Genomic DNA, 15459 nt, shown 5'->3' on the forward strand with positions numbered 1-15459 from the left:
TTAGATTTGGATCTTCAACATTGCTCGATCCCAAGAAAAGTCATATTGTAAAGCTCAGAATTACTGGTCTTGACTGATTTTACAATTAAAGTCCTGAAATAAATAAAAACAATAAAACAATGTAAAATCACAAATAAACTATTATTAAGAGAATAATATATAGGCTAAAATGTATAACATTCAACGCCTAACACCCAATTTGTTCTATGTAATCTTGGAGCCCAAGCCCGTTACCCACACGTAGACTAACAAACAAAGAACATCTCTGTTTCAGAAACCATTTCCTTTTCGCCCAACATATGATAATATCAAACTTTATCCAGATCAAGCATATGATTTGGATAAGTTTACCAATCATATATATATATATTTTTAAAGAGATTAATAATTTTATTTATTTTTTAATAATTCCCCTCTTTCTCCACCAATTGTCCGCTAAGATCATTTTGAAGAGAATGTCAACACAAAATCATCTATGGTTTTGTAGAAAGAAAAAAAAGTTGAGTTGTTTTCTTTTTTTAATCTTCCTTTAGGAATTATTAACCATATATATATATATATATATATATATTTGAATATCCTGTATTCCTAACTTTTTCTTATCCTTCTTCTCCCCACTTATTGTCAACTTTTTTCATATTCTTACATTATTGATAAAATAAAAATAAAAATAAACATTACTTTCTTTTCTTTGAACTCTTCTACTTTCCTTCTATTCTTAAAAAATAAAAATAAAAATAAAAAATAAAAAACTCTTTACGTGTAATTCTTTTCTATTTGGCCAATCTCTCTCTCAAACTTCAAAATTATCTATATGGTCAAATCTTAAGTTGTTAAATAATAATAATTTTTATTCCTATATTTTTGAAATTGATGCTCTAAGAAGTAATATTTTTATCCTTCTTTGTTATATTACAAAGATTGTGTGTGTATCTTCAATTTTTTATATGTTTTATTTTTTAAATTTTGAGTAATAGTATTGAACAATATTTATTTTTAAAATTGATTTAACTGATTTGAAAAACAATTAGAGGACAAAGTTTAAAAGATTTTTAACCACTTGTTATTTTTTATATATTCATGCAAATCTCTTGCAAAATTTGATTAAAAAAAATTAATACTTAACATAACATTTATTTAATTTTAATATATGAAATTATTATTACACTCATTATATATATATTTTAAAATTTTTGTTTCGTGATTCTATGTGTATCAAAATAAATAAAAAATAATAATTTAAATTTAATTTACAAAATAGTTGACGTATAATTTAGTCTCCTCCACTCTTTTCTATTTGTAAAATAAAAATCTCATGCTTAACAAAATAGGTCTTGCGCATGAAACAATTAATTTTTTCCACTAAAATGTCTTTTACTTATAATCTTTTGTAATTTTTTACTTTATGTTGACACAACTATGTGTTTTTGCTCGTGTGTATATATATATATCCGATCTCTGCTCCAAACGATACTGTTTCAAATTCCCCACAAAAACTCGATTCAGTTCAAGATCATCATCACCGTCCCATTTCTCGATGCTTCCATAAGGAAGGCCGCCGAGGGCAGCGATGGTGTTCCTGCGGTGTGGGAAAAGGTTCAAGCACTACAAAGGCGGCGGTGTGTGCCGGAATTGAACAAGTCTCTGTACTCGTTGCGGCTCGTGCGTCAACTCTGGCTATGTCTCTGTATCGGAACGCCTCCGGCGACCCCACCGGTCCATTGTAATTTGGGGATTTCGTATACTCTTTTGAAGTTACACAAGGTACCATTTTTGCAGATTCCATTTGTCTTCGCTCTTTGGAATTGGAACCGAAGGTAACCTATTTTAGAATTTGAGCTGTTATACTCCTCAGTTCCAATTCTAAAGCTTTGATTAGCTCTAATTTTACTTAGATTTATGTTTTTCTACTTCGTTAATATTTGATTTCGTAATTTCTATTGTTGAATGGATAATTTTATATATGTTGAAAATTGGGTTAGTGAGAGACTTGTTGTGGTGGGTTACAATTTTGCAGTCAATCTTCTAAGGGGATGGAGATTATAGTGGTTCTTTAGCTGCATTGAGCCAAAATTTTATGCTTGGTGTGCACAATTAAGCTGTCTCTTTTGGTTAGGATGGTTTTGGAGTTATTTCAGCTTAATGCCAATTATGGAATGATTAGAGTAGGGAAGTGATTTAGGATGTACCTACTTTGCCAAATGATTCTGTTTGATCCTGCTAGAAGGAGAGTTGTTGCTGTGTTTTTGGTTAGCATGGTTTTGGAGTTATTTCAGCTTAATGCCAATTGTGGAATGTGAGGACTGATTAGAGTCCGGAAGTGATTTATAGTGTGATTGTTCTGCCGAACAATTCTGTTTGATGCTGCTAGGAGGACAGTTCTCACTGTATTTTTGGTTAGGATGGTTTTGGAGTTATTTTAGCTTAATGATGCTGCCAGGAGTATAGTTCTTGTATGTTAGTTCAACCTTTTTTCTACTAATTTTCTTCCTGATTTACGAACACTCCTCACTGTTCTGCTTCAGTGTTGAAAATCAAATTGATCATGCACCCCTTAATTCCTTTCCATCTTCCTATGTTGAACATGAGAATATGGAGTTCTTCCTCCTTCCGACTCCTTTCGCTCATTCGAGTCATGCCTTTTGGTATCATTTAGTTCAAATTAATATTACTCTTAAGAGGGGCGATTAAATTGTTTATAGAAGCAAAATATGCACTGCCTATAACTTCCTTTCAAGCAGATATGCTAAAGAACTTTTTTTAGGAACCATTAAGTCGATTACGAGGAGCATCATTATTTGTCCAATATGTGTATTCTTCTCTATGGTAATGTGGTCCAATTTATAATAATTGTTGTAGTTCCTCTGAGGAAATTAAGGAGTTGAGGATTCTTGATTAGTGGTAATGTCTTCCAGCCTCAATCATTATTATGTCATGTGATTACTAGTTTTGTGAATGTTATCATGTATGCAGCTGAACCTCCAAATTCTAAAGAGGCCATTAAATGGTTTTATCAGGCTTCATTTGCGGTCCATTTCTATGCTTAGTGCCAACTTGCGCAGTGTTTGCATCAAGGTCGTGGAGTGGATCAAAATCTAGCAGAAGGGTTATGCGGTGTTCTCCAAGTCTGTTCTTTCTAAACGAACTTTTTGTCACATTTGAAATCAGGTTACCATTGCAATATTCTATTTTTAATTGCACTTCCAATTCTTGATGATAATCCATCAGTACTTTCTACTTTGATCTCACTACCATTTGTTGACTATTGTATGCATTTATGTGTGAACCTTGTTATGATTTTAATACTATCTTGGCTGTATATTTATGTATTTATTTACTTTTAGCATCTTGGCTGTTTATTGATGTACCTCCATCTGATTCTGAATGACTTGAGAGTAGTAGTGTATAGCCAGCCCATGTAGTTGAAATATTAGGCTTTTTTTAGTATATAACCAATTTCAAAGTACCCGCCAAAACTACTACTTTTAGCTCTTTAACTGCTTTCGATCGAGCACGTGGGGTGTGGCTGCCTATGGGAAGGGGGGAACTAGGACTTGATTCATATTAGCTTTGGGCATCGGCTCTTGAAGGGGGGACTACCATGAATATGATTCCTTTGCAGAGCTGAATCGTTTAGTCAAAATGTCCATTTGAACTCAAGTTAATGATTTCAGTGTTCCCCAGGTCATGTTGTTCGGAATGACATAGGCTTTGTTGAGCCTAAATGGTAATGGTACACAGTTATGGATCCAACTCGTTTGTGTAGGAACAAAATGAGGATAATGGTTATAGCTTCTGAAGGAGAAAAGTAAAATCCTTTTGTGCCTCAACATACTTTGTTGATTAGGTTTTTTTTTACTAAACAAAAGAAAAGTACTCAATGCCAGTAATAAGATGCACACTTCAACATAAGAAATGAAAGAAAATTCTCTATTAAAACCAACTGAAACTATCAATGAATGAAGTCCATACAAAAGTGTCAACAATCCATGGCTGCTGAGTGCTGAAGATCTATTCCTTGCCTCAAGTTGCTTAACACACACATATATATACACACACACACACACACATAGCTTCTGTTGATCAGTTTTTTTTTTTTTAAAACAAAAGCTAAGTAGTCTATTATGAGGATTACAATGCCAGCAAGAGGCACATTTCAACAAAAGCAAATAATATTACTGCATGTCTTTTTTCTCCAGCTTGTCTCTGCTAGTTGCCTTCATCTTTGTACTAGTCAAAGTACAATTTTACTGCATGTCATTTATTTACAGCTTGTCTCTCCTAGTTGCCTTCGATCTTTTTACCGGTCAGAGCAATTGCAGCCCTATATTCCTGGCGCCAAACATAAATTCGAAACCTTAGACTTAAAACTTAGAAATTTAAAGGATACACATCATAATTAATGCACAAAGACGGAGGAACTTACTTAGCTCCTAACTTCCAGTTGCCAAACCATAGAGAGCCAAGAGGTTTCATCGACAAGACGTTAATGGGAGGCGGCTTTGGCTGCTGGATCCTTGGAGGAGCAGCTGCAGAATTGGCAAGCTTGAAGCTGATGACAAACTTAGGACAGATATGGGAGTTGATGTTGGGAGCCCATATGATGTATCTTCTAGGGTTTGATATATCATCCACTCCTGATTCGAATTCGTCGGAACTCGGCCGAGATTGAACCGAACCGGGTTGAACCAGTTCGGTATCACCCAAGATTACCATACACAGCAAAACATGCCTCACTCCATTTTCATCTGGAACTGCTGATAATGCACTGTCACATTTTAAAAATGGAGAGGAAAAGAAAAAAAAATCAGACATGACAGAGGAACATAGAGCAATCACTTCCAGGCCACTAAATTGCAGGGAAACCAGAATCAATTAGGCTAAATTGTGACTTGAATACGTATCAGAGAAACCAGAATCAATTAGGCTAAATTGTGACTTGAATACGTATCAGAGAAACCAGAATCAATTAGGCTATATGTGTCCGGTGACGAATTATATTGTTCTAAGAAGCTCAACTTTATAAATAAATAAATAAAATAAAAATAAAAAATCTAATTTTCAACCAGAAAGAGCTGCTTAGGCATCCTGCCAGACTTTTTTGAAAAAGAAAATGCATTGATCATTTACAATGGGATTTCTCCTCTGTAACAAAATGTGACCATTTTTATTATTTTATTATTTTTTATTTTTTTCAGAAGCTTAGATTTGTTGAATCATTTTAGACACCACTGTGAATCAGAGAAACCAAAATATCTGGATTAATGTCCATTGATTGGTTTTACCGTTAATTGGACATTTAATTTCTCAAAATCCTGAACACCCTTTACAGAAAGAATCTAGAAACACACACATACACACAGTGACACAGAGAGGGAGGTACCTGTCAACAGAATACTCCATAGGAGAGAGACACACACCCGAACCAGAGAACTGTCCACCCCCATCAAATCTTGTGAAACCGTTGCAAATTATATTTGCTATCTCGGACCTTGAAGACCCGAACCATGCGAACTTCAAGTTGGGAGTCCTCTGTTTTGGGTTACCCGCCACAACCTTCTTCAAATTAACGAATGCTTCGTACCATAATCGACTGCTTGAGCTCCGAAAATTGTTCGTGTAAATAGACTCCACAGTCGCGTCCTTCCGAATCGAACCCAACCCATCAAGAAAACTGTTCTTGACGAATGCGTATCGCAGCTTCGAATGTTTCTTGGATTCCGTATCCATCAACTCCGTAAAAGGCGGAGTTTGATCAGCAGCCATTGGTGCTCTGAATCAAGATTTTATGACCCAGACAAGAATTATCGTATTTGTGTATTATTTTGATCAAACAAAAGATCAGAATTCTTGAATTACGATATATATATATATATATAGTAGAAGTTGAAATCTTGGAAAACCCAAAACAAGAAGTGACTTACCACGGCGAGAACACGACTATGAGAACGGTGTTCTTCGGATGAGAGAAATCAGAATTCAAAGCTGAGGGAAAGTGGGGGAGAGAGATTGAGAGAGAGAATTTACCGAGACACAGGCGAAAGAGAACTTTGATCGCAATAGCAGAAAAATAACTAAATTTGACAAGCTGTGTTAGTGTGTGAGTGTGTGTTTTACTTTTTACCGTTAAAGAACGGCTAAGTTGGTAGTCTTTGGGCTCAATTCGAAAACCGGCCATTCTTGATCATATTGTAGCAGCGCCGCTGTAAGTTTTCTTTAAGTGGGGGTCATAAATATTAAGATATCAATCACTCAATATTACCTCTCATTCCTAATATTAAGAATCCAATCTTTTTTTTTTTTTTTTTTTTAGGCCAAATTGCACTAAACCCTTTTGTGCTATCAAAATGTTGTAAAATAATCTCCTATACTATTTTTTATGGCAACAAACACCCTCAATTTATCACAAGTTGCAAATTACTATTTTAGCATACGAAAAGAGAAAATTTTGGTGTTAAAAGTGGTAGGGGTGCAACACACTTATTGTTTTGGCATTAGTCCAGCTGATGCAAATATGTGTTTTGAGGCTTTGAGCCTCCATGAAGTCATGGGTGTATGTATTTGCTTAATCTTTCTTATAATAATAATACATAAATAATAAATAAAATAAGTAATTAAGATGGCTATTTTGAAATTAATTAATTTTAAAAATTAAAACCTTTATCCAATTAATTCTTCCCAACAAGAAAAAGAACTATTTTTCTCATTGTAGAATTAAAAGCATCAAACTGTCGAAGCTCCATACAACTTAACATTCCCAAATCAAATTAATTTCAATTAATTATATCAAATAATTACTTATTTCTTGTTCTTCGTTTTTTTATTTATTTATAATTTTAATTCCTTCACATGCGTTATTTGTTAATTCATTATGTTATCATCTTTCACGTTTTTCTAAAAAAGTTTACATATAGGTTATATATATACAATTCTCTCACCACCTTTGTTGTGAGTTTACAAGTATGGGATAAGTGCAGAAAACACACCAAAAGTATATTTCGCGTAACACTTTTACTTTTTATTTGAAAAAGTATACAAAAAATACCCCTAATTTTTTCAAATTGTGCAAAAATACCTCCTGACGTAAATTAGTGTTATAATATCCATTTTGCCCTTTTACTCTTCTAAAAATGCTCAAGGCTACTAATCTCATAATTCAGGGGTGTTATGTGCACATTATCTTTTCTTTTTTGTTTTTTGAAACTTTTTCCTCTATATATATTTCTAAACATTTTTTTTAAAAAAAAAAAAAAAAAAAAAAACTTTGAGAATTTGAAGAGTAAGGGTTTAAATTTTTTGAGATTCCAGTTTATTCTTTTATACTAAATTTTTTTTTTCTTTATTTATTTTTCGTACCAACACTGTTAAAAAAAAAATAAAAATAAAAATTCTTTAGTTTGCACTTTATTTTTGTTTTTTTATTTTCTATTTTTATCTTTACTTTTCTTTTATACTTTTATATTTATTTTTACTTGTCCATTACCGACGTCCTCCAATTGTATCATTTGCGGTCATTTTATAAAATTATTTATTTTTATATATTTTATAAAATGGTTTAATAAGGGTAATTTAGTCAATTTAGGGTTTAAATTTATCAGATGGACCTATTTGCACCAGATTAAAACTTTAGAAGTGTTTTCTGCACGATAGGGGCATCCTACAATAGTGTCATTTTAGGTCATTTTACAAATTTATTTATTTTTATATATTTTATAAAATAGTTTGGTAAGGGTAATTTAGTTAATTTAGAATTTAAATTTGTCAGAGGGACCTATTTGTACCAAATTGAAACTTTAGAGGTATTTTTTGCATGTGAGAGGTGTGATATGCATTATAAACATATCTTAAGGGTGTTTTCTGCACTTGAACCTTACAAGTATTCACATGTAAGAGCGTACAAAAAATTTGGTGAATCAATCAGAACCGAATTAGATCATACGTTTGGCCTTATTCTGCTAAGATTTAGTTTTGATTCCAAAAATAGAGAACCTTTGACTTTTCAATTATGTTTGAGGTTTATTAATTAGGACCAAATCAAATAATTAATTATAAGATATATATATATAGCTATAAGTTTGAAAATATGTAATCCTATATGCTTCTTGTATAAATTTGTAGAATGCTAATAGTCACAAATCATTTTGAATAATTTTTTTTGTTTGGACACATTTTCAATTCAATTGGATGAATATATGTATGCATTCATTATAGTATAAAAAAGAAAAATTTATTATTTACAACGATTGTGCCAAGTTGTTGCCAATCAATCAATAGTTTATCAATTCAAAAATTTCTTTAAAACAAATGGTCTCACACTTAGTAAATTGTGATTAATTCAACCCTTTTACTTTAATAAAGTGTTTATATTGATTGATTGTAACAATGACTTGACAGAACCATTGTCACTTCTAATTTCTTACTTAAATTATTATTATTATTATTATTATGGAAGACCTTAGATGAGCACCTTATCATCTCGGTTACATAAAATTGATGTTTCGAAATTAAAATTGAAAGAAAAAAATTGCTTGTATACTTGTATGCTTTGAATTTATCATTTCAATAACTTGTGTAATTAAGATGATCCCTTAGTTCGCTTTGGAACATAGATGCTAGGTGGCATGAACTACCTATCTTAGATTCGAAGTTAATAATTTTGAGAATCTATATCTTGTTGCATTGCATAGTATACTTCTATATTGTTTAATTACATAAATGTTGTAGTTTATGCTAGAAATGCTTTAAAGTAGCTTAGGATGATTCCTGAGTCTCACTTTTAACATAGACGTTAGGTGGCATGAACCTTTTGAATTGTTTCAAATTAATGTGTTAACCTTGTTAAATGTTAGGTCTATGCATGCTCATTCACTACGAGTAATACAGGTTACTCACCCCTCACTGAATGCGACCTGATTCAGGTATGAAGACGTGGTTTTGGGATACACAATATCTCTAGGTCGTTTTGTTAATTTGAAATTCTTTTAAATGTATTCTTGTTCACATGCAAGTGTTAGCATGTTTGAGTTTTACTTTTAAAGTTGTAATACTTAGCTAGGCTCAATATGCGTTTATACTTTGTAATATGTAAAATGTATTTAGATATACTCGCTAGGACATATTTTACATATATGTAATGAGGCTATGGGCCAAGGACATTGATTTTGTAATCTAGGTACTTTTATCTTCAAGCTTCATTATGGAAAAATAGAAAAATGACACGCATTAGCATCACCACTTTTGCATGGGGTGTGGGAAGTGCGCTTTAACACTTCCATAGGGTCTATTTATTTATGTGTGAAGTGTGGCTTAGGGTCAAATGGTCTTTTGAAACCATTTTATAATTTTAAGTTTCAAATTTTCTTTTAAAATTCATTTTAGGCAGAATTTGAAGTTTAATATGTGATATTTTGTATTTAGCGACCATTGAGGCCGTAGGCCATTGGAATACGTGTAAATATGTATATTACGTTTGCGTGAATGCTCACCTTGCACAAAATATCACATTTGTATGAAATAAATGCTTGTTGGTCTCAAGTTTTCCATTTTAAACATTTTCTTTGCATTTTGAGGTTCGGATAGGTTGTATTTTGTATCCGACATTTTTGGGAGTTGCGGACCATTCCTGTGTGCTTAAAATCATTATTTACATTTGCGTGCATGATCGTTTTAACACACAATACCATTTAGGGTCAAGTGAATATTTGGTGCAAAGTTGTTTATTTTTTTTTTCATCATATTTTACCTAAACTGATTTAGGGGCATTTTAGGAATTTTCTTTAAAAAATAAATTCCAGCCTTGACATGGTCACATAGAAAACGTGATTTTAGGTTGGGGGGGGAGGGGGGTTCTCCACAATAATTTTTCATAAAATGCCATCTCGGTCTCGAAAATCCCCCGTCAAATCTGATTTCCTGTACGCATATGCACTTTTTGAAAAAATCTGTTATAAGAGCATTTTGGGGATTTCACGTCAAAAAATAAAATTTTCTTTCGAAATGGTCAGTTTAGAAAAATTATTTTAAGGGGGTTTTCTTCTTCGTGTTTTCCTAAAAAGCATCGTTTAATGCCTCAAAACGGCACCCGATTTCAACATTTTTCTGCCCAAACACTATTCACCGCTGTCAAAACACTATTCATGACCACGACGACGTCAAAACTTTGTTTCGACTTTTCTCTTCCATCTGGATTCTGAATCAAGCGATTCTTAAGTCTAAGGTCATTAATTTTTTGTCGTCTTTCCAATTGTGTGCTCGGTAGCACCCATATCTTGCTAGAAATTACTATTTTTCCCTTGGGGCCAAACTTTTCCATTTTCCTTTTTATTTTTCTTCTGTTATGCTTTCTTCTGAGTTTCATGACTTCGTGGGAAGTCATGAATGTGTCTTGGGAATGATGTACATTTCTAGAGACATTGCTTCTATATAAAAGACTATTTTGCCCTTAGGGGCTTATTTGGCCTTTTTCTAATCTTTTTTTTCGCATCGATTCTCGTGAAGTTCCGTGACCTCATAGAAGGTCACTTTGGTGTCCTAAGGATATTGTATATCTCTATAGACTTGTTTTATGTTTTCGCTTTCGCATTTCGGATCCGTTATAGGGTCAAACTACAATTCATCACAAGATACACTGACTTGAAAAACTAGGGCCGTCACAGGTAGTATTAGAGCTCCTAGGTTCAAATACATTGGATTACGGGTTTTGAGTACATATCATGCTTGTGTTGCCATGCTCTATGTGTTTAATTGCTTCTTGATAACATGTTTTGATTTGATAATATGTATGTTTGCTTATGTGGTAATTTGTTTAAAAGCTTACTTTAACTGCTTTAGCATATGATATATGCTTGTTTACCTTAGCATGTAGTATATGCTTGTTTACTTTAGTATGTTGTATATGCTTATCTGCTCTAGCATGACTATATGTTGCATACATTGACGTGTTATTTATTTTATGTATTCGCTGAGTGAGTTGCTTTCAGTTATGATAACTTATGTTATTGTAGATGCCGTTTCATTCTTTCACGCATATAGCATCATGGTCTAACTCGTGGAAAGTCTTTTTGTCAGGGCTCGAGTGAGCATTGAATTGCAGTTTTTGTCTGGTAGAATGAGACGCTGGCCGTGGAGGCGCCGTTTCATCCCGTTCTTCTTTAGTAGCTTCATGACATGGTCATGAGGCATCTAAGGTGTTGGTATTATCCCTTGGGGTTTTGTAAGTGACCTTGATGTGATGACGTCATTGAGGTCTTTGTTTCTAGCGTCATGGGACGAAGAGTCAGGGCTGACTCGAATCCTTCCTTTGGGAGTTTGGAAGTTGCCTTTGAGCCTCAACGGTGAGGTTCTCGTGTCTTGTTTTCTTAGGGTGATGGTTTCGGGATTTGGATAGGTGTGTTGACCTAGGATCCTTCTTATGTTGCCTTGGATGGCTCTTACGAGCTACTGTTGGGATGTGAGTAGTTTCGTGTAATTAATTGCATTAGTGCAATTAATTACTCTCTCTTGTCTTTAGAGACTTATGGTGTTGTTTTAGGGTTCTGGTAGAATCCTTTAGAGTTCCCATAGAACTCACTGGCATCTTGAGGGGTGTTCTTGTTGTTATTGTCTTATAAGGGTTAGCATTGGGGCTATCCATTACATTATTGTCTTGTTTCGTGTGGTGTCGTGTAATACCCCTAATTTTAAAAAGGATATTCCTGGTATTTAATGGTATTTAATTTATTATTTAAGTGCATTTTATTTGATTATGTGTCATTATTTTTTTTATTAGGTGCTTAATTGTTTTCTTTTGTGGTGATTTAATTTATTTCTTTTGTGGTGATTTAATTTATTTAAATGATATTTATTTTTAGTTATTTGATTGAAATTACTTGTTAGTGTTTTAATTATTTAATTGGCATTAATGGTTTAAGTGTAATTAGTTTAGTTATTTGATTGGAATTACTTGTTAGTGTTTTGATTATTTAATTGGCATTAATGGTTTAAGTGTAATTGGTTTAATTATTTTATGTGTGTCTTATTTTATGTGTGTCTTATTTGGTTTAATTGGGTTTACTAATTATTATTTTGTTCAATTAGATTATTTGTTAAGTATTTAATGGTGAATAGGGTAATTAGGTAAATACATCTAACTAGGGTTTTAATTACAGTATAAATTAGGGTTTTATATTATAGCCGTCGTAGGCTTCTACGTTAATTGGATGAACCGGTTAGGATTGTGAATTGGACTTAAATGAACCTAGGGTTTAGGAAAACTCTATAAGTATAAGGTAGACGTCTGTGTAGGATTTTTTTTTAAACAAAGCACACGTTTTATGGAAGTAGAGAAGGAAAAACGTAGTTTTTCACATTCTGCCAAGGTTTAATCAAAGCTCTTCGTCCGTGGTCCGATCGAGCTGAATTTTGGAGGAGAGGTTCACGACTCAGTGACGCACAATCTGAACGGTGGAGATCAGAGTTTGACCTCGGGAACAGTGATTCGTACTCGTGAACAGTAACTGGGTCGCACAAGTTTTTTTCCATTCTGCCCAGATTTCATCAAACATCCGATCCCGCTTCGTCCGTGGTCCGATCGAGCTGAAATTTGGAGGATAGGTTCATGACTCAGTGTTGCATAATCTAAACGGTGGAGATCAGATTTTGAGTTCGGGAATAGTGTTTCGTACCCGTGAACAGTAACCGGGTTTTGGAACTCGCCGGGATTTTTTTAAGAAGACGACGTTGAAACTTTGAACAAAAGTTTCTGAGGCAAGATTCTATCCTTACTCTTTCCCTTAGGCTTCATACTCTTTGCACTCTTAAATGATTTCAGGATTAATGAAGATTAAACCAAACTAAAATGATATCTGTTTTGCTATGAAACTAATAGTTACAGTAGTGTTGTATGCTTGTTCAACCTAGACTAAGCATGTTTGTGGATGCATTGTGGTTCTGTGGTTTACGTTTTTCCTTACCACTGCTAGTGTAAATTATTGGAAGGATGGGTCTAGATGATAGCTATCTTAACTTCTGTAATAGCAACTGTTGGAACTTAAATACTAGGAGGATTTGAGTTTAACACTAGATCGGTTTTGTGGAACACTATAATTTGAGCATGTCTACATACATACTGTGAATATTGTTTTGATGCTTACATTATCACAGTTAGTATCAACTGTGAAGGTTAGGATTTTGTGATACATACCCTACATATCTGTATGTCATTTGTAAGGTATTAAATGGATGTTTTAATTAATTCTGTCTTTATATCAGACTAAAGGGAACAACTTAAACTGGGCAAGTATATGTTGTTGTTGTGACCCTGTTTATCAATGCTTATTTTATCACTGCTAACATTGAATGTTGGATGTTGGAATTTAGTTGATATATACTTGATTTATTGGTATTTTTGACTACTGGAGGATTGGAAAGTAGGCACCGGTATGGGACGGTGGCATACTAAGGATGGGTTTGGTTTTTAAAACAATACCATTACCCACCTACTTGGAATAAGGATGGGATTAACTAAAAGTTAAGTCCCGTGGATTTGTATTGTCATGGCAACTACTTGTTGAGCGGCAATACCAGGGATTTTGGATGGATTTTATATATGTACTGTTATGGTGCCTCGGTATGAGCTTGAGCCTCAGGACCGATGGCTAGGGAGCGTATATGCATCGGGATGTGTAGTTGGCTACGATGGTTGGAGGTGTACCCTGTTTAGGTATAGGTACATATGCCCACTTCGTGTGTGTTTTAGCATGTTACCTCTATTCAGGTTGAGACCGGCCTGTAGTCCAATGGGAGTCCTTTAGTGTGACTATATATATATTTACGGACTATTAGCTATTGTTGAATTGTTTAGGATGTACATGCGTATCGGGCCTCTGTTTGGATTGTAGTAGTATAGAACTTGCGCGTGGGCCTGACCCACTTCTATTTTTCAGGTACACGACAGTTCCAGGCTTAGACGTGTTCGTGCTGAGCAAATGTCTCTATTCACTCTTTCGACGATGTAGGGCTCTCTCTATAGTTTTATTTCTGGACGTTTATTACAGTTGTTCTATCTTCCGTTTGGATGTTTAATAGGGGTCCACTAGAGATGGATTCCCAAGTTGTAAACTGGTGGAGTTTTGGAGTTTGGGTTTGATGGATTTTAATAATTATAATATTTTGCGGATTTCTATTTTTAGTTCCTTCCAGCTTTAATTTCATTTCTTAGTTTATTTTGTATTCCGTGTTCATTATAAAATATTAATTGTTTGATATTCCCTCGGGTTTGGGCCTGGGCCTGATCAACCCATGTCTCGGATCCGAGGGGTATCACAGTTGGTATCAGAACACTCCAGGTTCAAGTGTCTCTAGGATGTTTTCGTATTAAGTCTTTCGCGTAGCGTTTTCTCTTGAATAGAGCTTAAGTTAGGATTCATTGTATTCCTTATGGTTCGTATAGAAAGGGTACTAACGTCTGTCTTTTCGTGTTAACAGATGGTTAACGGTAGAAATGGACAGAACATGCAAGGAACTAGGAAGGAAAGGAGAACGGCACGTAGGCAACAATATCTCCTACAGCGTCAGCAAATAGAGGAAGAGCAGCAAAGGCTTGGGTTTCAAGATGACATGGATCAGTTTCAGAAGGAACAGGAGAATGTTCAACAGACTCTGGACCAGGTCAGAGATCCAGAGATTCCTCCTTACCTCAATGACCTCGTTGCTCGGGCTATAGAGGCTGGGGTAACAGTTGCACTTCGGAATCAGCCTCAGGTACAGCCGGCACCTGTACCAGCACCAGTGGTTCAGACGGATTCTTGGGGAAAGGCTAGGAGCTCTTTCACAAAGGGGAGTCCACCTGTGTTCTCAGGCTCAACCGATGCGAGAGCAGCTCACCAGTGGAAACAGGACATTGAGCGTCATCTTCGTTTGGTTCAGTGCACAGAGGTTCAGAAGCAGATGCTTGCTACTTTCAAGCTAGTTGGGGATGCACTACAGTGGTGGGAGTCAGTTACCACCTCAGAGGAGAGGATGACATTGTCTTATAATGAGTTCAATGCTCGCTTTGATGAGAAATATTTTCCCTATGCAGTCAGGGCAGCTATGAAGACCGAGTTTCTAAGTCTGCAACAGGGAAACATGACAGTGGCGGAGTATGAGCAGCAGTTCACACGCTTGTCTCTCTTTGCACCGGAGGAGGTGGATACAGAGCAGAAGAAGCACAACAGTTTTGTCAAGGGACTGATGTGGTCTATCAAGAGAGCTATTACAGGTACTCCAGCCTATACTACCTATGCTCAGGTGGTAGACGCCGCTCTACAACAGTATCAGTTGACTGTGGACATCAGACAGGCTCGTGGTGAGAAACGGGGAGATAAAGACTCTACTAATCAGTCAGCTGAAAAGGGGAATGGCAATGGTCACCGGCAGAATGACAAAGGCAAGTTCCAAGGACAACAGCCTTGGAAGAAGCACAAAGGTGGTTCAGATGCT

At 34.8% G+C, this 15459-nt stretch overlaps 2 protein-coding genes across 2 annotated transcripts; one reads left to right on the forward strand and one right to left on the reverse strand.

Annotated features, from left to right (window-relative positions):
• The first annotated feature begins 1382 nt into the window (after nt 1-1382).
• LOC132303059 (uncharacterized) lies at nt 1383-3346 on the forward strand. Its single transcript, XM_059800130.1, has 2 exons — nt 1383-1764; nt 2974-3346. Exons 1-2 carry the CDS (start codon nt 1420-1422, stop codon nt 3097-3099), a joined length of 471 nt encoding a protein of 156 aa, XP_059656113.1. The 5' UTR covers nt 1383-1419; the 3' UTR covers nt 3100-3346.
• A 1076-nt stretch (nt 3347-4422) lies between these two features.
• LOC132304871 (probable inactive poly [ADP-ribose] polymerase SRO2) lies at nt 4423-5766 on the reverse strand. The gene is made up of 2 exons (XM_059802576.1): nt 5384-5766; nt 4423-4768 (listed from the first exon to the last, which is right to left on the reverse strand). Exons 1-2 carry the CDS (start codon nt 5764-5766, stop codon nt 4423-4425), a joined length of 729 nt encoding a protein of 242 aa, XP_059658559.1.
• Between the last annotated feature and the right edge of the window lie 9693 nt (nt 5767-15459).

This window comes from Cornus florida, unplaced genomic scaffold (assembly GCF_030987335.1).
Source record: "Cornus florida cultivar Cherokee Brave unplaced genomic scaffold, ASM3098733v1 CherokeeBrave_3.0.0_Hap2_Chr04, whole genome shotgun sequence".
Lineage (NCBI taxonomy): Eukaryota > Viridiplantae > Streptophyta > Magnoliopsida > Cornales > Cornaceae > Cornus > Cornus florida.